This window comes from Empidonax traillii, unplaced genomic scaffold (genome assembly GCF_003031625.1).
Source record: "Empidonax traillii isolate 1590-97213 ecotype Southwest subspecies unplaced genomic scaffold, ASM303162v1 scaffold503:size689781, whole genome shotgun sequence".
In the NCBI taxonomy this organism is placed as follows: domain Eukaryota; kingdom Metazoa; phylum Chordata; class Aves; order Passeriformes; family Tyrannidae; genus Empidonax; species Empidonax traillii.
Window position 1 is genome coordinate 64,804 of NW_020955696.1, and position 25,058 is coordinate 89,861.

The window sequence follows — 25,058 nt, forward strand, 5'->3', positions numbered from 1 at the left end:
GAGGGTAACTGTATCCCCCTCCACAGCAAACCACACAATTCTCCACGGGCACAGAATCAACAGCTCCCATGTTAAAACGTTCCACTCCTTTGCAGTCACTTCTGCAGAATCATTCCCAACATGAAAGAGAATTTCACACCACCTCAAAGGAAGAATGTTATTTAGCTATGGTAAACGTGGGTATAACAACATGGCTTGTCTAAGGCAAACAGAGATTGTGCAGTCAGGGACACTGCACTCCTATTCCAGGCCTTGTAGAGGACAGAGAATCCAATGATAACAGACCTTCATAGCTCAGACCTCCTTAAGCAAAACAAACAAAACTTCGGTTTTACACCTTAAAAGGAAACCACACTAAAAGGCAATAAAATTTCTCCAACTAATACAGTGAAGAAAAACACAGCATTCCAGTAATTCCGAATGAACTCTGTTTCCTTGATACTCTCAACCGCCAGTTTTTGACTGACATCAAAAAAAAAGAAAGCCATTTACACTAGAAAACACTAAGAAACAGTTCTCAGATACAAGTGAAAAGTTTACAAACTTTTTAAGGAAAGCTTTGAAAGATGATGATAATAGGCATTTTAATACTTGTAGTTTTATCTGCTTTTCCACTGATTCATCCCTGAATGGACATTGGCTCACAGAATTAAAACCATTTTCAGTTATAATTGGGGGTTTGAATTTTCATCTGTGGCTCTCATAAATGACTGTTTCAGTAGAGCACTATACTGTTAGATGGATGAAGGTCAAACACATATATACACATTTCCCACTGTCCAAATCACACTTCTGGGAAAAGCACAAAGAACAAAATAGGTACATGCAATTGCCAGCATCCAACTGAATTATTTCTGAAAGCACTCTACCAATTTCCTAAATTTGATTTCCACTAAATCAGAGCCAAACTGAACAAACAGTCCAACTGAACACTGAATTAATCCATTAAAAAGGTCTGGGCTTCAAACGTCTACATTGTCCAGAAAATAAAATCAGTAACAATCTGTGCCTTACATCTCAGACTGGAGCACTCATCTAACAAAGGACTAGGCAGTAGCATGAAGGAAACGGGAAGAATCCTCCCCTTGGACACCAGATTCCTTAGCCCTTATTTTGATGTTGAAGGACTAAGGTGATTAGCACATCTTTGTCACTAGGCATAAGCATAAGAAGAAGTGCAAAAAAACCAATCCACTAAACCTTGTCCATTATTCCCTTAATGAACAGACAAAGCTGAGCTCTTCGGGATTGTTTCTTAGAAACCCAAGATGGACACTTATTCCTTTTCCTGGAAGAGGACAGTCATCTGTCTACATTTTGAAGCAGATCCTCATCAGTTCCTGAAAGGAGCGTTACTTGTAATTAAAGGCAGGTTAGAAATTGTGTAAGAATATTTAAGTGATTACCTCTCCTATAAAGACAACCATAACACAATCCAGTTTTTCTTCAGGGGACAGCTTATCAATAAGGGAGTGGAGAGTTTCTGTAAGGTAAGACTTGACTTTTCTTTTCACTGTAGGTATTCCCATTACAATGGAAACTGAAATCAAACAAACCAGAAATGTACTTTCAGTGACTTCATAGACAAGATAGAAAACAAAAACCTTGCAATAAAGCATTGCTTAAGAAATGCAAAGAGTTAAAGGGTCAAGACAACACTAAAAATAAAGACAACATAATTAAAAATAGTTCAAAAATATACCACCCATCATCAGGAATGTGATTAACATCACCACCACCAATGCTCAGAACCAACATAGCAAACAAAAAAGTAATCCTGGACATGACAGATTATTGCACAGGTTAAGGGACCCACCAAAGCCCCTCTATCACTCTCCTCCTCAGCTGGACAGGGGGAAGAGAAAAATAACAAAAGGCTTGTGGGTGGAGATAAGGGCAGGGAGAAGTCACTCACCAGTTACTGTCATAGGCAAAACAGACTCAAGGAAATTAATTTATTATGAATCAAATCAGCCTAGGGTAATGAAAAATAAATCTTAAAACACCTTCCCCTTTACTCATCCCTGTTTCCTGGGCTCAACTTCACACCTGATTTCTCTACCTCTTCCCCACCAGCAGCACAGAGGTGAGAAAACGGAGGTTGCAGCCAGTTCATTATTCATGGTCTCTGTCACTTCTTTCTCCGAGGACTCCTCACACTTTTCCTGTGTTCCAGCATGGGGTCCCTCCCATGGGAGACAGTCCTCCATGAACTTCTTCAACGTGACTTCTTCCTATGGATGCATTCTCGATGAACTGCTCCACTGTGGGTCCCTTCCACACGGTGTAGTCCTTCAGGATCACACAGATCCAGTGTGGGACCCCCATGGGGTTGTAAGTCCTGCCAGCAAACCTGCTCCAGTGTGGGCTCCTCTCTCCATAGGGCCACAGGTCCTGCCAGGAGCCTGCTGAAGTGTGGGCTTCCCCCAGGGTCACAGCCTGCTTTGGGCATCCACCTGCCCTAGTGTGCAATCCTCCACAGGCTGTCAATGGATCTCTGCTCCACCAGGAACCTCTGTGGATTGCAGGGGGACAGCCTGCCCTTCACCACAGGCTGCAGGGGAATCTCTGCTCCAGCACCTGCAGCACCTCCTCTCCCTCCTGCACTGACCTTGGTGTTTGCAGTTCTCTCTCATACTCCCTCACTCCTCCCTTCAGCTCCAATTGCCCTTGTGCAGTTTTTTCCCCCCTCTTAAATCTGTTATTCCAGTGGCACTGGTCTGGCTGTTGGCAAGCTGCTGGCATCCTCACACAGAAGCCACCTCTGTAGCCCCTTCATTACCAAAATGTTGTCACACAAACCCCAATACAACAGAAAATAATCAACAACCACTGTATTAATCAGATTAGGTGCACCAAGTCGTAGAGAGTGATTAAACTTCCTAACTTAAGTTTTATTTTCCATTTGACATAACCATTCTTCTCAACTCAAATATTTAACTTCTCAGAAATCATCTTTAAAAAAAAAAATAAAACTACTGCTGAAAAACTCTATTACTTTCCTTGCACCTGCTTTTGGTTCTTCTAGAAAAACAAGCCCAGGGCATCAGAACTGCACAGAAATCCTCAACGAAATTTCTTATCTCTGGCAAAGGCACCTCAAATGCAAAGCAATACAGCCCCAGCTGTATCAATAGTATCAATACTATTAACACCATCTTTCAGCTGGCCGTTTGACTGCCGTGTTCCTTAACGTTTCCACACTCTTTCTTCTGCATCCTACCCTGAACAAAGGGCTGGTTACCTACTGGGAACACAGCAGGTAACAGCAGGAACGCAGTAAAAGGATAAAGCAGACTTCATGAAGTCAGCACCAGCATTCTGAGCCCCCTACGCGAAACGATTTACCACATCATAAATATATTAAATCAAACAACTATTAATAATGTTGTTTATCCTTCCATATAGAGCCTGCTTTGCCTAGCAACAACACATTAACAAGCTCTGAATTTTTTAAAACAAACACTCAAATAATCACAGTGACCAGGAAAGGGAAAGATGGGGAAATGATTTAAAACTCTGAATTTCCTCTCACTGTTTAACTCAATAAATAAACTTGATTCCAACTTTTATTTTGTAATCCCAAATTTCTGTCATGTATTCTCAGTGGGATATAATACAGGCTTCACTTAAAACAATAAAGGGATATTAGATTTTTCCTCCCTGAATAACATCAAAATAAAAGGTGGTTATAGTCAGAAAAATAAATCGATGGCTCAAGTCCACACATTTGTCATGCAGGCATGCCTTCTGTTAAAAGAAAGAACAATCAAACTTACTGAAGTAACGAAAAAAATACAGGCCAATGCTTGTTTCAAAAGCAAGGAGGAGAAGGAAAAAGAAAAGAAGGACAATAACAGAAGTCTTTCAAGTCAGGTAGCACAGAGAGAAACAAGGATTTATTGGTGCAGCCTTCAAGCTTAGAGACACACACTCCTTGAGGTACTATCAGCTCAGTTTGGCTATATGCTCAAGAGTGGGATTCCATGTAGCTATCCTAACAGCCAAAGCTCAGAATTTGTGAGGAACAGGGGAGAAAAAAAAGATTTTATTGATGCAATCATATCTGATTATGCTAGTTCTTTCAACTCTAAATTTATACATTGAAGTATACTGTTCAGAACAACAGAAACATCAACACTAAAATAATTTTATCCATGTATGGTTGCCCCAGAAATCTGAAAAGCCAAAGGGATGTATCCATTAGCAGTTCAACATCTGTAATGCTCGAGCTTTGTTTCCTTTTAGATACAAAATATTCACCTAAACTAAATTGCTTCTTAAAGTGTACTTTAATGGGGCATGGGGTGTGATTGAGGTTATGCAGAAAAGAGCAAAGCTGCAACCGAGCCCCTTTCATCTTGAATTCAGTGCAATTTCAAAGGATATCAATATCACACAAGTTAAATGAGATGTCCTTGATCTACCAAGTAATGCTGTAAATTATATTTCTAAAACTGGAAAGTCCTCCCAATATAAAACATGAAATAACCATAGTTATCAGCTTACCTCCTGTCCTTCCAAGGCCAACCTGCACTGAGGGTTGAAGGCTTCCTTCATTTTTCAACAAATGAGGCAAATGGTAATAGATATTTGGCACTTGAAGAGATTTTCTACTTGTTATCTCTTTTAACAATTTCAGCGTCTCATCTGCAAACGTACAGGAAATCAGTAATACAGAAAACAATATGAAGCCTTAAGAAATGATAAACATAACAGAATTCCAAGCTCGGTCCTAACAGAAAGCCAGAATGAATTATACACTTTTCTGAGTCATTACATCTTGCGCACAAAGGAAATCTTTCCTTATTTTGATTATTTAATACAGAATGGCCAAGACTCTTTTGCACCTATAACCTTGCTGCAGATACATAAGATTTACAGATGAGTTCGTGGTTGAGGGTTTTTTTAAATGAACCAAAATGGGTGGTTTATTTATCTAGATTATTTTTTACTTGCACTTACAGAAGCTCATCGCCATGCAGTGACGCCACTTTTCAAAGCTACAAGTACATATTGGAATACACTGCACAAACAGATTCAAAATAAAAATAGCATTAAATATACAATTGAGATTTTGAGTATTCCTGAAAAAAAAAAAAAAAGCTAATGCGAATTTAATTTATCCGTTAGAGTACTTAAAATAATTTTTGCTCTTTCTGGAGTAGCTGCCTCTCAGGATGTCCAGGTGGCTCTCAAAGTTGCAAATAACAGTTTTTAAATTCCCCTGCTGTGTGTGTTGATTTTCTTGCATCAAGTGTGAAAACAACTCATTTCAAATGACACATATGATAGCATATGGATCTTTGAAAACTTATGGGCTTTATAATAACAAGTTAAGTAAAAAACTGTACTCAAAGTTTCTGAGATAAAATAGTGAAGATGTGAGAAAAGTAATGCCATAAATGTAGTTCCTCTCAGATCTTGAGTGCAGCTTCTACAAATATAGAAGAGTTTTGTTATGGATTTGGGTTCGGTATGTTTCAGGATTTTTTTGGCATTTATTTTTGTGTGAAACTAAATTCCTAACCTCTCAAAATCTTGAAAAGCAGCTTGTAAATACATGCCATAAGTAGAGATGCTTATTTTAATAGACTACAATACAGGTATATTTTACTTTTCCTGCCAACATTTCTTTTAGCTTCAGCTGCAAAAACTGGAACAAATTCTGTCAAAGTATGACAGCTCTGTGTATGAATCGATAAAGATCTATATAAAACAATCCAGAACTCTTCCAGCTTCAAAGACAAAAATACTGTATAGTATTATGTATATTTAAGTATATTGAACTTAATACAAATCTATCTAATATTATGCACTGAGCACAAAAGCTCAGGAATTCTACTTCAGCTGCCTTCCCATCATGGCCCTGGGGAAAAAGAGGAGGTCCATCCCAGTTGGGATCCAGGCATGGTAGAAGCAAAAAATGTGAATCAGTATCAGAAGAGCATAACTTCCTATCACTGTATTGCCTATAAAAAAGCTAAGTAATTTTTAGAAACAAACGTGGTAATAACTTAATCCTAAATCTAGAATCAAAATTACTTGACTTCGTCCACGGTTGCTCACTTTAACGGCAAAAGCACACACACAGAACAGGAAGAAAACATTTACAGCTATGTTAAATGTACCCCTTATCCGTACAATTCCTAGAGATCCAGGGGACTCTAGGGTTGGGATCTTGAGATCAGGATGGACAGGCCATTAGTATAGGACAGCAATTCATCATTAGTATCAGCACCATTCCCCCATGAAAAAAATTCTACAGAAAAATAGTAGTGCATAGAACAAATATAAGTAGAAAACTGGGGTTTGACTTGCAAAACTCTTTGGTTTTAAATTCCTCATTAGGGAAATATAGTGAAATTTTTGCATTTTACCAAATCAGGCCTCTTGCCAGAAACTTTATATTTATTTGTTATTCATTTTCCATCTAGAAATGAATATTCCAGAGTGAATAAAGCAGTAACAGTGTGATTTTAGAAGTTAATTCCAATAATCTGGTGAGTAGTGCAAGGTCATTCTCTGATACTGCCATACACAGCTCTCAAAACTTCAGTACCTGTCTCCAAAATGATTAAAAACTTCCAGAAGACTTTACCAGTTTACCATTTAATCACTACTTATTGAAAAGGCTATTACCTGTTCTCTTACAAATCATAACAAATACTTTATTCTGCATGCTTTCACATCTTCCAACTGATTTTTAAACCTACTTGAATTGTTTCAAGTTCATTCATTTCTTCTGTTTGCTCACCTTTTCCCTCAAAATCTATTTAAAAAGTCACGTAAACTATTGTTAAAATATATACAATATGTTAAATAAGTAACCAAGTTACCAAAAGTTCCAGCTTTAGGAGCTAGGTGTGAAGTAAGTATTCAGTCCCCAAAGTCATAAGAATGAAGGGTGGGTGAACCATTACAAACAGAAATTGGAAAAAAAAACAATAAACCAAAAAAATCTACACCACATATAACATATTAGACATTCTTCAATCACGCTGCTGAACAGTTTCCTTTGGCTTTCTTGGTAGCAATTTCTTATTCTATAGTAATAAGAAGAGATATTGGCGTTGCCGAGTCGTTAAAAATGTCTCAACCACAGTATGTACCTGAAAAATTATTCATTGCGTTCTTACTCCCATTAGTTTCTGCTACTGCACGCCTGAACTGCTCCAAGATAGCGTTCAGCTCCGAGGAGCGCTGCAGAGTGCGATGCTCAGCTATTCGAAGACGTTCCTTCAAAGCATGAAATTCCCGCTGATATGCAATCAGCTTTTCTGGAGAGAGGAAAAAAAAAAAAAAAGATGGTCCTGGTTATTTTTGGAAGCAAACACCTCCTGACAGATTCAGCGAGGGTCTAACACAGTTCAGCTGTGCAGCACCTGAAATCCAACCAAGGAGGGCTCAGCTCAGCACAGTCCCACTGGAGGAGCCGGGCACTTACACAGCGTACAGAGGGAAGAGCTCCATCAGACAAGGATGCACTGAGGGGGGTATATCCCTCACCACAGCCACAGACAGGGACAACCTTTGAGTCCCTATTACTGAGCATCACAAGGCAATTCTGAACCTATTCTTGGAACTAACACCCACAAACCCTTTCTTTTAAGAGAGCGAATGGGAGTGGTCCCTTACAAAAGCACAGGTTAAGCCTTTTTGAAAGACCCCTTTGAATACTTTGCAAGAATGAGTGGAACTTGACTGTATTTCTGACATACCAATTTCAAACCCAGGTTTTAACCTAATGATACGGTCAATGCCTGAGAACTGAACAACAAAACTTTTAATCAAAATTCTGCTCATGTTGGTACATACAGGTACTCTTTGAAAAGGGACCATAAGGGAGAGGGAAACAGCCAACCAGATTTGCTGATACGTTCCCTATACCCTTTCCACCAGCAAAGTAAGCGTGTTCGGATTTTTCATCCTTCCTTCTTCCTTCTATTGATAATATTCCCGAATCTCCTGCTCACCATCGTCACTATCGCACTCCTTCAGCCAATCCGCAGATATGGAGTATCTTCAGTGATTTTATACCTCACAATCAACATTCTGACCACTCAGCTGATGTCCACAGACATATCTTTTTTGTTATTTACCTATCCATTCCTAGACTTTTACTACTGCAATGGTAGGGAAGCCAAAGTTCAGCAAGCAATTTGAATCTCTCCCTGTTGCTACATTACAGTAACACAGAAGGTCAAAAAGGAATTGGAGTCAACTTTGGCTTGTTAATAAGGCTGCTTTTCCTCAAGTTCTTTCAATTTACACTTCTTTTTTATTTTTTTGTCGCTGGGATGTACTGTTCTGATTATGTTTAGAAAACATAATTAACTAAAAAGCCCTGTTTTGAAGACAGAAAAATAGAAGCATAGTTCACTACCTCTTAAAAACATTACCCTTGCCAGCCTTATTTTCCTTTTTTCATTAAAACCAAATGGTTATTGCTTTTGTGCCAACAAACCCAGAACACAGATGCTGGCCCACAATGCAGTGCTAGGCACACTACACACAGCTGACTGAATCCAGACTGCTGTTTGAAAGAGGAACTGGTGCTTTAGTCTGCAGCACTGAGAAAACCAGGAAAATTTTTTGGAGTCCCTGGCATGTGGGACATCCTTACTTGCCAATGATAACTAACAATGTAGTTCTGTCCTTCCAGTCCTGATGCTTCCAGTGAATTGTACTGGTATTGATTTACGGTACCATTTATGGTACTTGAGATCTCAAAAGCATTGATTACAGCAAGAAATACCAGACAACAAGTAGTCAACTTCTCATTGTTGCTTCAACCAGCAGACGCATCTGGGTTAAAGAAGTTCCTCTAAAAGATGCATAAAGACCTGAAAACTATCCTTCAAAAATGTATGACTGGGTTGGGTTTTTTTGGGTTTTTTTTTTTTGGTTTTTTTCTTTAAGTAGGTCACAATATTATTTGGTCAAGTAAAACCAGAAAATGCTAACATTACAAATACAATAAGCTTCTAAGTCTGCTATTGTATGAGTATTTTTCCTGTTATTTATGCAAAATGAAGTAAAAAATTCTGCCTTGAAAGCACTTAGGTTTCCTAAAACACATCTCTAATACTAGCAGACCCAGTACTTTTCATGTTTTTGGAGATTAATGTGTAATTTGGCCTTTTGGTACTTGTTTTATAATACAACTGCCTGAACTATTAAACAAAATTAAAATTTCTGACAGTTATATCTTTAGTATGCTTTCAGAACTTCAAAGGTCAACTGCTCAGATACTTATCACTTACAAACAAACAAAAAAGCCACAACAGCAGCAACATCAAATTTTATGTCATACTGAAAGGCACTTGCAAGGGAGAAAATACTTCTTAGGCTCTTAGAGTACCACCATCAGCGGTCACCACCTGTCCCAGACTTTAGAAAAGCATCCCTTAAGGCATCAGGATTTTATAAATACTCTGATTTTTCAGAATTCCTGATTCCTAAGGATTTGGGAATGAGCCTACAAATTTAAGAACCTATTTTTACTTAGACTTTGACTTAGCTCAAGTTTGGTATTTGCTTCCCCCATCCCCCTCCAAAATATGAAATATTTTGAAAGCTAAGTCATTTCATTAAAAAAAAATAAAATTATGAGGATGTGATACTTTATTACACTTTTTTTTGCAAGTGATTGCAGAAGCCTCTCCAGAAATTCAAGGCAGTCTTTCTGAAATGTGTATGTATGATGAAAGGCCAAAGTTCAATTAGAGTTAAAACAGTCCAGTGCTGTATCTGAAAACAAGAAGGACTTTGCTGAGTACATAAACAGGAAAAGGAGGTTTAAAGAAGACACTGGATCAATCCTTTTTTATTATGGACACCTGACTAATAGAGATGAAGGTAAAGAAGAGACATTCAAGCCTTGTTTTTAGCCTCCATCTTCTTCCTGAGATCCAGTGACAGTACACGTGGGAATGGCTCAGAGATGTGCCAGGGCAGCTTCAGACTGGACATTAGGAAGCATTTCTTTACTGAGAGGGTGGTCAAACCCTGCAATAGGCTTTCTGGAGAGCCTTTCTAGAGTATTTAGGAGGCATCTGACAATGCCCTTAATAATATGTTTCAGGTTTTGGTCAACCTTGAAGTTGTCAGGCAGTTGGACTAAATGATTGTTTTTAAGTCTCTCTCCACTGAGATATTCTATTCTATTAAAAACTGACTTGTAAGTGTTGTACATACAAAAAATAGTCAATAGAGTAGCTGATATTTTCAGAATACATTTGGCCATTTAGTGTTTTATTGCTTAGATGTTTCTCTAAAACCTAAAGAAATTGATTTCTTGTCAAGAAGTATGGAAACACTTTTTTTCATTGCTGTTACAGTAAAAAGAAAAACACTGACCCCAAAATCACAGAGGAAACAGAGATCAGTGGTCACCATGATGAAAAAAGTTTCTGTTCCTACAATATTATGAATTACTTTTCTTGCGCTGAAATCTAGAGTGATTTAAGAAAGCTGAGGAAGGAATTCAGATAGTAAGTTATTTGCCCTACACAGCTGATGGAAGAATCCCAAACACATCTATTCTCTGACAAACAAAACATCCCTCGAACAGCAGTTGTAGCCAGTATCACACATTTGGCATCCGATAGTTTCAGCATGCAGGTATATTTTCATTTAAGAATAATATATTATTTTACATTGAGATGAGAAGGTGATGTTTCTCCACACTTTGGCCTGGAAGGTAAAAAGATCAAATAAAAATAACTAACCCTCATATTTCAAACAAAAATATCTTGTTAAGAAATTACTTGAGAACTGAAGGCACTAATTCTTCATAAATTTTCCCTTAAACTCCAGTTGGTTCAGCAAAACTCCAGGAGCTAAAACCAAAATATTTTAGCTGGCCTGATGTTGCTCACTTCTTGGAAAGTTAACACTATGTCAACTCAGTCAGTACACTATCAACTTTTTCCCCTTGTTGCAAGATTGTTCTTCTAAATTAGATATGCAGAACCTAGAATGTAGACAAGCTCACTTGAAAGTTGATGCAGTATCTTGAAAAGTAAAAATTCAAATCAAACTACGGAGGTTTGCAAGTTTTTGACCAGAGATGAAATCTCAGCTCTCAACCTACTCTTCCTTCTTTGGGTTATTTATGGTTCTCCTACTAAACAACAGTTAAAAAAGAAAGTCATTCCAAAAAGACACCATTCACCTAAGTTATAAACTCAGTTCACTCTCCTCTTAGCCACAGAAAATCCTGACTACATAATTTGATTTTTTTTTTCTCCAAAGTTAGACAACTCACAAGCAAAGTTTTAAACCAAAGGGCTTACTTCCTAAGCTCTGTGTGGAGCTTCTGAATACACCTTAGCATACATCTAATTTCTTAGTTCAGGTTTTTGTACTTCTTGTCTAATCTGGTTTTGTACTTCAATCCATGTTTTTTAACAGCAAAGAGCTTTCCCTTGGGATAAAAAGGGGCATCAAAGTAAAGGAACAAGGAAATATGCTGTAGTTTGAATTTAGAAAAGCATTTTGCAGGTTATCTGAGCTCAACTGAAATAGAAAGAGAAGACCGAATTGCAGGTACATGTAGAACACTTGCTATATTCCAATTCCAAATGAAACATCCATTGAACAACAAAACAGGAAAAAATACCCTGGAAATACAGCCAAACGATTCTAAGGCTACTCAGTTTCAATATCAATGAAAATCACCCACAGCTTAGTTTATCGTTTGTGTTACACTTTTAGCAAAAGGAAAACTGTTTAAGCCTCAAGCCTGTCAGTGTTTAAGAGGCATTTGGACCATGACCTTATGAACACACTTTAGTATTTGGTCAGCCCTGAAGTTGTCAGGCAACTGGACGACGTAACCATTGTAGTTCCCTTCAAACTGAAACAGCCCTTTCTTTCCTAACATGAAAGCTACATGATGAAACTACCTTGAGTGCACTTCTATATTGAGTGGAGTGCAGACATTTATGGAGTCACCAAACTTCTTTGTTACATTGCATCAGGGAAAGGAGGAACAGATACCACATAATCAGAAATGTATTCCGACCCTATAGAGATGTCTCTCTCAAGAAATGAGCTAAACAGCGGACAAAGAAAAAGGGATCAAAACCATATAAAACGGGAAGCTGGCATTCCTGGCAAAAACCTCTGCAAAATTTCTGACTCCATGTAGCCTGCAACAGTCACACTATGAGACCCAGTGAATCCAGTAAAAACCCTGCCACTCACTGCATGAAAAAAAAAAACAAACACAAAACACCTCTGTCTACTGTATAATATATACACCCGTTTAGGTTTATTTTGGGGTGGAGGGGTGTTACAGAAAAAGATTGCATAAAGACCCTTACAAGCTCCAAGAATGTTTCAGTGACTCTTAGTATTGCTATCCTTCCTCAGGGAAAGCCTTTTACCGTCTGCTAAAAGCAGCACCACCTACAACATAAAAAACAGTATGAAAGCTCTGCAAGCTGTTATTTATCTTATCAATCAAGCAGGTTCACAAATACATTAAATCACAGGCTATTTTCACAACTGGAAATTGAACATATTGAACTAAGGTGGCTGTATTCACATAAATAAATAATTAATTAAATAAATAGGCAGGCTATAATTTACTCAAGAGCTCTATGTTAGTATGGCTGGTTGTCTCCAAAGGCAGATGCATCAGACAAGAAGATCAGAAAAAGCTTTATGACCTTCCTATATCAAGAGCAGGCAGTGGAGCTTTCCTTCAAAGCACAAATCAGCTAAATACCCAAAGTGATGGATCTGCCACAAGACAAAAAGGTAACCAGACATGGACTTGGCACTCATAAAAGACAGTAAGACAAGCACAGAGGGCTTAGCTTTACCGATTGTCGGCCTGATTTATATTTCCTGCTGAAACATCGAAACCTCACCCCTTGTTTCATTAAATAGCAACAGGAAGAATTGACTGCATCTGACAGACAGACAAAAGTCTTTAGTTGGCAACTAAGCATTGCACACAAATACTCTATGAGTAAAAGACATAGAGAAGGAACAGATACTTGATGCAACAAGACATTTCCTCTGTCTAAGAGGGGAATATTTATATCATTATTCAAATCGACAGCATCTGACTGGCAATAGTTCTAAATTCACCAACGTAACAATTAAGTTTTATGCTACCCCCCAATGACAACCCTTTCAGTTTTCACAAGTTGAAAGTTCCAGCAACTGTCTCATTTTTCTGTATACTCTGTTAAGAGTTATTAAAATGCCATTAAATAAATGTCTGAATCTGTGAGACTACACTGTGCTAATTCAGGTATTTCTGTGATTAGTCATGCCACAACTCATTTGCTCCCATTATAAAAACCCTACAGTAGTTACCACCATGCCATGGATCAGAGACACTAACAAGCTTTATGTATTAATTCATTACACTTGCATCAAGGACGTTGATAAAAAACAGAGGTCTTAATGGACAGAGTGCTTCCACACTGGATTTTATATAGAGTCAGTGGGTATAGAAAGAGGAGGTTACTCTTCAGCGAATTAGGGATTTGACAGCATGCCGGCCAACGCAATCTGGCACAGCTTTTACAGGAACGTTTCTTTGTTTGAACTACTTAAGGTAAAAAAATTAGTTCTGCACTTCCCATAAAATCCGTTCAATGCTTTATGTGATCCATGAAGTTGTGGTATCAAGGACACCAGCATCCAGTAAGTCATGACAATACTTGCACTTCAATCACAAATATGTACTCAAGATGTACTTTTTAGACCATGTTTGGTCCATAATATCCAAGTACCTTCCAAGTTATCACATTTGTAGTATCACCTGATCAAATAGTCACCTTCCCAAACAGATATCCTTTTAAATTAAAATCTTGCTACACTAATATGTGATAGACTAAATTATTTCCAATACTACCCAAAAAAAAGGGCTCTATTCCTCCAGTAAATAAATAGAAATTCTTACTACACAAGCACTTGAATAATTCTCAACTTTGTCTTATAACTGATATTTTTTTGACCAAGGCTAGGTTTCCTGTTTTGCATGGGGTTTGCAAAATGAACCGTAAATACAAGTACCTAATAATGTGATAGAAAATTCTGCTCCTACTCCCCTATACAATCATCCAGCATCCACGTAAAGATGCACAGACAATACACAGTGGCATTTACTAAGAAAATGTAAGCACTGCTCCCATTGCCCTTTGGAAGTGACTCCAGAGCTCAGAAGGCACAAATCAAGCACTGCATTCTCAAATGTCCAGCTGAGAAGAGGCAAGCAAAGGAATTGTCAAACCAATCACATAGGCATAGACAAAAAGCTTATGCCCACACAAGAGAGGGATTAAAGATGTTCCAGAATCCTCCTGTGAAATTTAGACTTACAAAACCAGCAAAACATTGTAGCAAGCTGAGATAGTTATCATGTCTCAAAACCTGTATGCAGGCACAAATCATATTTATAACCAGAAATTTTGAAGAGTAAAGAGTGAAGAGTGAAGAGTAAAGAAGGTGTTAACAAAATTTGTTCCCGAAAATCAAATCTCAACTGTGCTTACAAGTCAGATTCTGATTTTGTCTCAAAACCGGCCACAAGCTGATATATGGTGTCCTTGAAATGTTACAATATATTACCACGGATGACTATTCAACATAAGCTTATTAGCTCCCCCAGTCTTAAAGTGAAATTAAAACCTTTTATAAACAAGTTATGATGAGTTACAAAATCTGAAGCAGAAAAGCAATCAACCATGCAAATACAGAATAAAGCAGTACACTGTAAATGCTAACAACAGACATGCTATAAATAAAAGCTCTTAAGAAAACTGCTCAAGGTCAAATTTTATCAGTCCTCTTTGAACACTTGATCCTGTGGGCCTTTTTAGTTACAGAGTTCGTAGCTATGCCTATTAATAAAGCTATTTTACTATTTTGAAGGCATTAGAGAATATGCAATTGTTTTAAAAGTATGATACTCTGTAAAATTAAAGACAGAAATTAAGGTAGATGATTCACACAGAAAAAAATGCATCCTACTAATCATAACAAAACATTTTCTGCATCAGGAAACAAACAAAATCAAGATGCAAGCAGACAAGTCATTCTTTTACCCCTGATCTTGTTACTCAAACTAAAGGATCATTACAGCAATTCAGTATTTCAATCTACCAAAACAATCCAGTAGAGCTACTGTTTATTGCCCTTGTTTTCCACATAGTAATGTACTTATTACGACCAGAAGTATTTTAAAGTAGCTCTCATTGTGAAGAACAGCTTATTTTTGAGTGAAGGTTTTGCAGGATTTCCTAATGGCAAAAAAAACCCCCCTCAATTTTGATTACTTAATTTCTCATTGCAACTTTTTCACATTTTGTGCTTCAAGGATCTCTGTTAGCAAAATAATGGGTTTTTTTCTCTCCACCTCTAACGCACTAGCACAAGTCTGAAGTGCTTGCTTTGAAACTTTCAGGGCATGATCCAATCCAGTCTAGATACTTTTGTTTAAACATTCCTTTCCAGCAGGAGGTGAAGTTGTTTTCTCTAAAATTTTTTAAGCAACCTGAATATGATCCTTTGTAATATCAACTGGTAAAACCTTTCTATTTTGAACTGTAAATGTTAGAATCAATTTACGTGTAAATATTCTCTTGAAGAAGCAGAACTCCCCTCCTTCTCAGAGATTTCACATATACAAAGAAAGCAGAAAAATGGCAGTACAAAACAGATCAGACTCTGAAATCAACCTCCTACCCCCCCATTTTTCCTATCTTTAACATAAATACAGTAAAAATTATGCAGCTTACCAATCAAAATAGAAGCATGAAGTGATACATCAAGCAGATTGGTTTAGTTTTTTTTCTAAAAAGCCACAGAATAAAACATTTTTCTAGAGGAAAAACAATCCTAAGCAGTCAAAGAGCCAAAGAAGGAAAACTAGAATGGTAACAATTGATGACTGATTTATACTTTAGGGGTATTTTCATAGCTAGACAGAGCAACTAGGAGCAATCTAAATGTTTCCAGATGCAATTACACACCTTTGCATCTAGATACAAATTTTCCATACAGAAAGGTCACCACTTAGAAAATTTCCTACATTGTTATAAAACCCATTATCACACCAATCTCACATCTCCAATGCTGAGGGCTGACATGGTGTCTGAATGTTCCTTTGGATAAAAGGAATAAAAAAGAATAATATATCAGAAAATCCAGACACCCACGACTAAGGAGGTCAAGTCAACAGAAGCATATGGTGTTCTGTCTGTGCACTGGCTTCAGACAATAAGGATAATTAAACACATGATTTGTTTGAGAAGAGTTATTGACAGCACTTGAGCTGAAGGTCCCCCTTTGAAACAAAGAATAGCAAGCTATAGTGATGAGGAAAACAAACAAAGAAGAGAGATCTCACATTTGTAAACTGTTTGCCCTAATCTGGCTGTTAATTTAACTAGAATTCACACTTCTTTGCCCAGTAAACAACACTGCCCAGGACTCTATGGATGAATATAAACCTCAGGGCTTTTCAGGTTCCAGCTATTCGATTTTTATTTTATTCACAGTGCTAAGAAGCACTGTCACCTCTGTTGGCATTTCTTCTTTGAAGGGAATGTGATATAAAAAGGTCACTGAAATCATATTCTAAATCAGTCCCACAATAAGCAATCAGCATTTAACACATCTCTAGCCCTGAACAGAAACACTAAGGAATAAATAAAAGCTTCATAGACTCTATTTCCAAAAAGCAAAGCAGTGCAACAAAAATTACTGCAACTTCTGTTGTAGACATTCATTGCACAAAGTGTTCAGTTTAAGAAATTGATAAAAAAAAAAGCTCAGCTAAGTATACAAAGCACTGAATTTACTGTTAATTTGGGTATTAACACTTTACAGTGAAAAAAGATTATCTTCAAATAACTGTTACTAAAACCTCCCACTTGGACATTTCTTACATGACTTGCACAAAGACTTGGAAGTATTCAACAGCGTAAAAGAAACTAGGAAACCTTCAACATCATAGTATTACCTCAAAAACAGGAACATAATTTACAGGGACAGCTTTTACAAAGATCATTGTGTCATGTTTGCTTTTTTTTCAAACTCACTGCCACTTAAAAAGCAAGGCTGTAATTCTATGCTGCTCAAGCAAGCACAAAGCTCCAGTTTAAGCAAACATTACAATCATAGCACTAAAACACACTTTTAAGATACAGGACAGGTCAGTATCTAGCCTGTGTTCTTGGCAACACCAAAAGACTAAAGCACGTTGGCTAAAAGAAAGCATTTCCATTGCACTGTTTAACACATTAAAATAAAACAATCCACTCTGCATTTCTGCAGAAATTGTCTATTAAGCATATATTTTGCATCCATTTATGTTTGCTTCCATTATTTAGTTTATATATATATATATATATACACACACTTTATTGCTATCAATAAACAAGAATATCTTCTAAAAACCACATAATAGCTAATTACACTAATTTCTGACAAGACAAATCAAAGGAGCCATAACCACTTATGCTGATCCTAGCAATGTGTGGCTTTATCATCAGCATCTCTGTATGGTATCGTAATTTCAACTTAAAAATAATAACAAAATCTAATCTTGGTAAAACGCAGTTCTTTCACATCTGTTAAAAGAAAACAAGAAACAACCCCTTCACCTGAAATACTTACAAATTTGCTGACAATGTAAACAAATGCAATTACCCTTTAGGTAATTCAACTCCCTACAGTTTGACTACAAGTCATCTGTGACATCTCATGTTTCTCCTCAGATATCAGTCAATACTTTCAGATGCTTTCTACAAACAAGCACATACAGCTATATTAAGATATCAAAATATTCATGCTATCCAGTGGTTTCAAATATCTGGGGGTTCTTTTGTGGTGGGTTTGTTTGTTTTTTTTAATGAAAAATACTTCTGTGCATACCACCTTTTTATAACCTATTGAACTTCTAATTCCATTTGCTAACACATGAATTTTGTTACTCTGCTGTAACAGAATTCATGACAGTGGGGTCTTCGATCCTCCTTGTTACTGACTCGCTAAGTTAAAACTGGAAAAAGGATTTGAAGGAGAAAACAAGCTTCCATAAAATTACCAATTTGGTAATCGTTCAAGCTCCCCCTAATCCTGTCACTCACATCTTGCAAATAGCCAGACTTGTGCAAAACATTTGACACTGTCCTGCACAACATTCTTATCTCCCAACTGCAGAGATGTGGAATTGACAGATGGACCGCTCTGTGGATAAGGAATTGACTAAATTGCTGCACTCAGAGTTGCAGCAAACAGCTCGATGTTTAAGTGGAGACCAGCGACAAATGGTGTTCCTCAGGGGTCAGTACTGGGACCAGCAACTTTTTAACATCTTTGTCGGTGACACGGTCAGTGAAATGAGTGCACTCTGAGCAAGTCTGGCAGTGACAGCAGGTTGTGCGGTGTGGTCAACGCGCTGGAGGGAAGGGATGCAATCCAGAGGGACCTGGAAGGGCTTGAGAGGTGGGCCTGGGTGAACCTCATGAAGTTCAACAAGGCCAAGTGCAAGGTCCTGCACCAGAGTCGGAACAATCCCAATCACAAGTAGAGGCTGGGTGGATTGAGAGCAGCCCTGGGGAAAAAGGCTTGCAGGTGTTGGTTGACAAAAAGCTCAACATAACCCATCAGTGCAGACTTGCAGTCCCCAAAGCCAACTGTGTCCTGGGCTGCATCAAAAGCAGCGTGACCAGCAGGTCAAGGAAGGTGATTCTCTTCCTCTCCTCTCAGGAAACCCCACCTGGAGTGCTGTATCCAGCTCTGGGGCCACAGTATAACTAGTACATGGACCTGTTGGAGCAAGTCCAGAGGAGGCCACAAAGATGATCACAGGGCTGGAGACCTCTCCTATGAAGACAGGCTGAGAGATCTGGGATTTTTCAGCCTGGAAGGGAGACCTTATAGAACATTCCAGTACCTAAAGGGGGCTGAGAAGAGAGTTGAGGAGGGAGTTCCTACAAGTGCACATAGGGACAGGGTAAGGGGGAATGGTTTTAAATTGAGAAAAAGTGGGTTTAGATTAGATATAAGTAAGAAATTCTTTACTCTGAGAGTGGCAAGGCACTGGAACAGGTTGCTTGGAGAAACTGTGGATGCCCCATCCTGGGAAATGTTCAAGGCCAGGCTGGATGGTGCCTCAAGCAACCTGGTCTAGCGGTGGGTGTCCCCTGTCCATGGCAGGGGGTTGGAACTAGATGGTCTTTAAGGTCCCTTCTAACTCAAACCATTCTGTGATTCTATGATTAACTGAACCTGCATTCTACACTTTTTATCTTCTGCTTATCTGATGCCTCCATATCAGCTATAGTTATAGCTGTTACACAGTTATAGCTGTATTTTAAAATGAAGGAGATAAAATTTTAGGCAAAGGTTACACTCATTATTCTTATACTCATGACATAAAACACATAAGAAAATTGAAATGACTCACTGATCCGAAATCAACTTACTTTTTTCCCTTTTCCAGCTCTTGTTATAACCAGTCAACAAAACACATTGCTAACAATGTGTTAGCATTGCTAACAAAACACAAGATAAGCTATAGAGCTGCAACCAAAGCCAGCCAGTGCCTCCCATAGTGATTAGTGTTAAAAAAAAGATCAAAGGGGAAGAACCAGACAATTTGACACGTTTGTCATATGCAAATGCTGGAACAAGTAATAAACTAACAGACCAGAATTTCAATTACGGCAAAAGAACTCACAAACAAGACAAGAACTGTCCAGAAACAGCAACAAACATGTTTTCATGAGGTTAGACGAGACAATATCAGCTTCTAGTTAGACTTGACTAAGGTCATTGGAATGTGTCACAAGGTATAGGAAGGTAAAATTTTAAATATTTTTGGGTGACAAGAACAGTGTCTACAAAATACTCAGTGCAGAAAATTAATACTTTCATTTAAATTTCCCGAATGACTGTGTTAATCACCTATTTTAAATTATTTTTCCATTACACTACTCTTCATCAATATTATTGAACATTAGGCTGTGATGCTACAACAACACCGAGAAACATGGCTCCTCCTGTATTTCAAATGGGTTAAGGTTTCTCTATAGAATTATAACTTTCATCTGTAGCAAGGAAGCAAAGAGTCTGTAGAAGAACCAGTACAGAAGAAGAGATGCAAGAGGCATAATCTTAATAAACACAAACTGAAAAAAAGTATATTTTGATCTTCCCTTAGAGGAAGGACTTTGGGTTTTGCTAAAGGTAAAGGTTTGTTAAAAAAAAAAAAAAAATTTGCATTATTAAAATTGGATGACAAATTCCATTTGTAATTTTGAAAGATGCAAATCAATACAACCAGAGAAGTTTTTATTAAGTGCCCTGTTACTTTCATACCATTATTGCAGTATATAAATCAATTTGCTATAAAGATTTATTTTGAGAATGAAGGGTAGAGTCAACTGCATCAACCACCAACTCTACAGTTCCACCTATATACCACAAATGGTAACAGCCTCTTTAATATGACAACCAGTCTCCTTCATTTAATTTCCATTTGAAAAATGCATCTATAATGTTTCAAAAAAACCACAGTAAAGTAGCCATGAATGCCTTTTCCTTCTATGGCAGATATAACAATCACAGCAACATGGACAAACAGTAACACACACAACAGATACAGATAAAAGCAAAGAGCTGAAGCACAGATTCTTGCAAGGCCCAGAGGGCTATTCTCCACTAATTTAAAAAGGGACCAAGTATAAAAATACACCCACAAACAAAATTACAAGCAGTTTGTCCTACACTCTGAAGGAGGATTAAACCTGCAGTATCACAAACAATCCAAAACTAAGATATATAGCTTTTGTGTAAATGTGTGTTTGAGTTTTAAATAAACCATCTCTCTCACCTGGCACTCTGGTATCCTTGTGTGCCTAGTGAGAGCCAAAACTGTAGGGTGGGAAGGGTACACCCAAACATAGATAAAACATCCACACAAGTTTCACGTATTTGATTTCCTCCAGCTTTTTCCACCCCTCCCCACTTACAGAAGCTTCTATCCCAGTCACCTCAGCTCTTCCCCAAGACTCTAGCCCACACTGTAGGATGCTCCGTTCCACTGTCCCAGCCAGTAAAACCAGCATTCAGCCCTTGGGACACAAAGCTCCTCATGCTGTTCCCTGTGTATGTCTTCCCATACACACAGATCTTCCATGCATTAACAGCATCTGCCTTTAACCTCCCACGAAAGGCAGCAGAGTTCTGCACCCACTTACCCAGCTGGAATGTGAGCACTGCCTGCACAGCTGGCAAACCCCGACCCTGCTGCTGAGCTCCAGAGTCTCCTTCCTGGGACCAAGCAGAGGCCCTGTCCTGGTCCTAACAGTCTGTTTCCTCCAAACTCAGAGGAATACAATGGTAATTTGTATTCCACAAATTACAAGCACTAATAAAGGTTAATTTGTATTCCACGGTATGTTTGAGCAAAGCCTGAAGGACAGACTAAAAAAGTATTATGAAGGAGTGACAGAAGGAGAGTATAGAGCCACATGTTTTAAGGCAAAAGAAGCTGCAGTGACCTTTCAACTCTGAAAAAAGTTAACCACAGCCATCCTACATTCATTATCCAAGCCACTCGTTTATCATTATGACTGCCCAGGGAAGCAACTTAAAGACATTGCTACTGAACATACAAACATATTGTAAATATCCATGCATCATTTTTTTTTCCCTGCCTAAGAACAAGTTCTCAACTTCACCCAATTCAAATCTTGGATCACTGCAATCTACACATTGCTAAACTACCAAGGAACCCAATTCAACTCATCTCTGGATCCTCAAAAATACAAGAGAAAGAGAGAAGTCTTCCATTCAGTTCCAAGTTCAAAACCTTCATCAAACTAAGTTAAATACAGTAAGGTTTAAAGTAACATACAACAAATACAGGGTAAAACATCAGTCTCTTTTTTGGTGTCTTTGTATAATATAAAATTGCACATTTATTGTGTCCAACTGCCTTCTCAATAAAGCAGGGTGGAGGAGGAGAACAAGGGGAAATGAGCCCTGACCTAAAAAGGCTACCTCTACCTACGAGAAAACAGTTATTCTACCATCACATGTCTACACATGTGAATTTCAGAAAGGTCTCCCCTATTTCTGCCTAGAGGCTCTCTGATCCAGAGAGTGCAAACAGCCTCTGTGCAGAGCAAAAATATTTAACCTTGACGCTTCCACACAAACAACACACGCACCTCTTCACATCCTCCAGAATGCGACTTACAGCACACATGCCAACCAATTGTGCGGTAACTGAGTGACTGAACCCTCTCAGACATACCAAAAGCATGTGGACTATTGTTCAATCTCTCAGCAATTACTTACCACAAATATACACCTACAGAAAACTTCCCAAAGGTGTCATTTACACTTAAACAATCTGTGCATACACAATTGGAATTTCTGGTAATGCAGTAACTTGGTCAACAACAGGATGCCTGTGCGGCAGCATCCACCCATCCGGGGCTGCAGGCTCTGCATCTGGAGGATTTCTGCCCAGGCAAGATTTCCACAAAGAAAAAGAAATCATGTCCAGAAAAAAAAAAGAGGTGTGCGTATCCCAAACCTTCTCCAAGAATCCTCACATTATTATGCTCACATACTCTTGAACGTTCAAGGCTCTGATTTTGAGGGTTAAGACGCTGGGTATTCCCCGCATAAGTGAGTTGTGCATAAGAGTGCAATGTGGCAAGGAAACGAAGTACACAGGAAAGCAGAACACAGCAGCACACAGAAAAAGCAACCAGTTCTGACAACCTGAAAGCTTCTGAACACTTTAACATGATTTGCTTCTACTACAGAATTGTCAGTAAGTCAGTGAGTTTCTGTACATACAAATAAGATGGTCTTACTTCAAACTATTCCTATCCTTCCACTCCGAAACAAATGTACACGTACAAGCCAGAAAATACAGCAAGAAAAGCCAGCTTCCTAAACTAAACAGAGATTAGTAATGGTTGATCCACAGTCAAATGCTTAACATTTTCATACATCACAAGAAAATTCATCTAGCAAAAGATAACTGGTAAGAAGAGTGCTACAACCTCACAATTTAACAACACTATTTTAAGCGCTGAAACTTTTAGAAATTTTAATTAGCTTGGACACAAAATTCAAGTCAATGTGGAAGTCTGGTTATTGTTTCCACACGTTAGTAAGTTGAGGTTGCTGATGTTCCGTGTTTCTTTGTGTGTTATTGTGCCTTGACAACTGTGTTGAACAAGCTCTGTTTCTGAGAACATATTCTAACTTGTCCTCCTTGTAAGAAACTCAGGATCAAAGCTTCATCATGCTCACATATTGCTGCAAATTAACAACAACCTTGTAAGTCAAATGTAATCCCATCACATTTGTTTTATTCAAATCTCTCTCTAACGATACCTCTACAGTTTGTCTCTAGGGAATGTACAACTAAGTATGAGGGCTGTTTATTGGCACAAGTACTTCAGTAGTAATTTTTAATGGAAAAAAAGATTTAGTTCACCCCATCTCCAAACTGCCTGAGGAAACTTAAAATGTTCATGGCATTGACATGCAAGACTATGATGTATATGCAGGCTACAACAGCAACATTTGCGCTTGATAAGCATAGGAAACTTTTAAATAGTTTTTGAGTGTTACACAGAAAAATTACATACTGTCACAAGCAGAAATAGGGTTTCTGTTGTTTACAGTCAGATAGATGGGTGGCACATCTGCGGGAAGCATCTGCAGGAATAGACAGAAAGCTGCACGAAAGCCAAGAAGACAACCAGAAAAGCAGCTGGAAGCACAGCTCCAAAATACTGTAGAGTAATTGCTTTTTAGGTACAGACTAGCTGTAATAAGGCCTTGCACTGTGAGCAAGGAAACTGCTTTCTCTTCACTTTCTGCCATGTTCAGGAAAATAAAACATAGTGCATTATAAACAGAACTAAATTACAGACTTACCAATGTCTCATCTTAAAAAGAAGCAACTTATAGGTCTCTTATCCTAAAAATTGTATCAATAATGAAAAAGGTCTTTTTGTTATTCAGGCAGCAAATAAAGTCATAATTACACAGCAGGAATAAGGTTACAGAATAAGATACTACTACAAACTGTGTGAGTGAAGAAAAATAAAAGAAAAAAAATACAAAATCATACTAGAAAATAAAAATAAGTCACTTTTCGAGATTTTTCTGACATGGTATGTCCATGGTTCCTAGCTATAGAACTGACTGTTTATTGTTAATAACAATAAGAGATTAACAATAAACAGATAAGGGATTCTGATAAAATACAAGCAAGTATTTCATGTATTTTAAGGGATTAAATTTTATTAGAATAGAGGGCAACTCTCACAGATCTCATGTAAACATCAATATTATTAAGCAATGAAATACACTGTCATGTTGCTCTTGGCACTAGAAGAGATAAAGCCAGACAAAGGTCAAGAATAACTACATCAATTCAGGTTAGAAGGAACTTTTAGGGGTCATGCAGTCCAACCCTCCCCTCAAAGCTAATTTCAGCATGATCGCTAGTTCGAAGTTAGAGTATTTTTGCCAGCCATAGATCTTTCCTAGCTAAAACTTATCTTGGAAGTGTCATATTGATTTTTAAAGACAAGTGTAACTCACTCTTTTTGTGCTAGCCTCAATCTCTGGTATCAGTGTCTTTTACTTGTCATTGCCAGTTGAACCTATTTTTGAAAATACCTCCATGGAAATTATTCACCACTGCCCCCTCCCCAATAATCTACTCCAGTATGTAACTCTACTTGCCATAACAAGAGCTGTTTCCACTGCCTACCCTTGTTCTCCCTTTCAATTTTAGTCCCTTATATCCTGTTATGGCCACAAACAATAGATGATGTCTGTTTTTTTCTTTCCTTTGGCAAGACCTTCTTGGCAAGAACTTTTAGAATATTTCAGAATTATCTCCCTCTCTCTCTTCTCACACCTCTCTTTTAAGATAAGGAATGTCAGGACACTGACTCTTCCCTTACAGGGTAGGGTTTCTGGATCTTTGATCACTTGTTGCTTCTTTGAACCCCACCTAATGAATCTATTTTCTA

The 25,058-nt window shown here is 38.0% G+C and overlaps 1 protein-coding gene across 1 annotated transcript in view; it reads right to left on the reverse strand.

The window, feature by feature from the left end:
• The window catches only part of MGAT4A (alpha-1,3-mannosyl-glycoprotein 4-beta-N-acetylglucosaminyltransferase A), a 78,602-nt gene that overhangs the window by 42,365 nt on the left and 11,179 nt on the right, over positions 1–25,058 (reverse strand). Inside the window, exons 3-5 of the mRNA XM_027896608.1 lie at positions 7,113–7,280; positions 4,510–4,650; positions 1,407–1,540 (exon numbers count right to left, since the gene is read on the reverse strand). Of these exons, the coding sequence (XP_027752409.1) occupies positions 1,407–1,540; positions 4,510–4,650; positions 7,113–7,280 (443 nt within the window). The remainder of the gene's footprint in view (positions 1–1,406; positions 1,541–4,509; positions 4,651–7,112; positions 7,281–25,058) is intronic.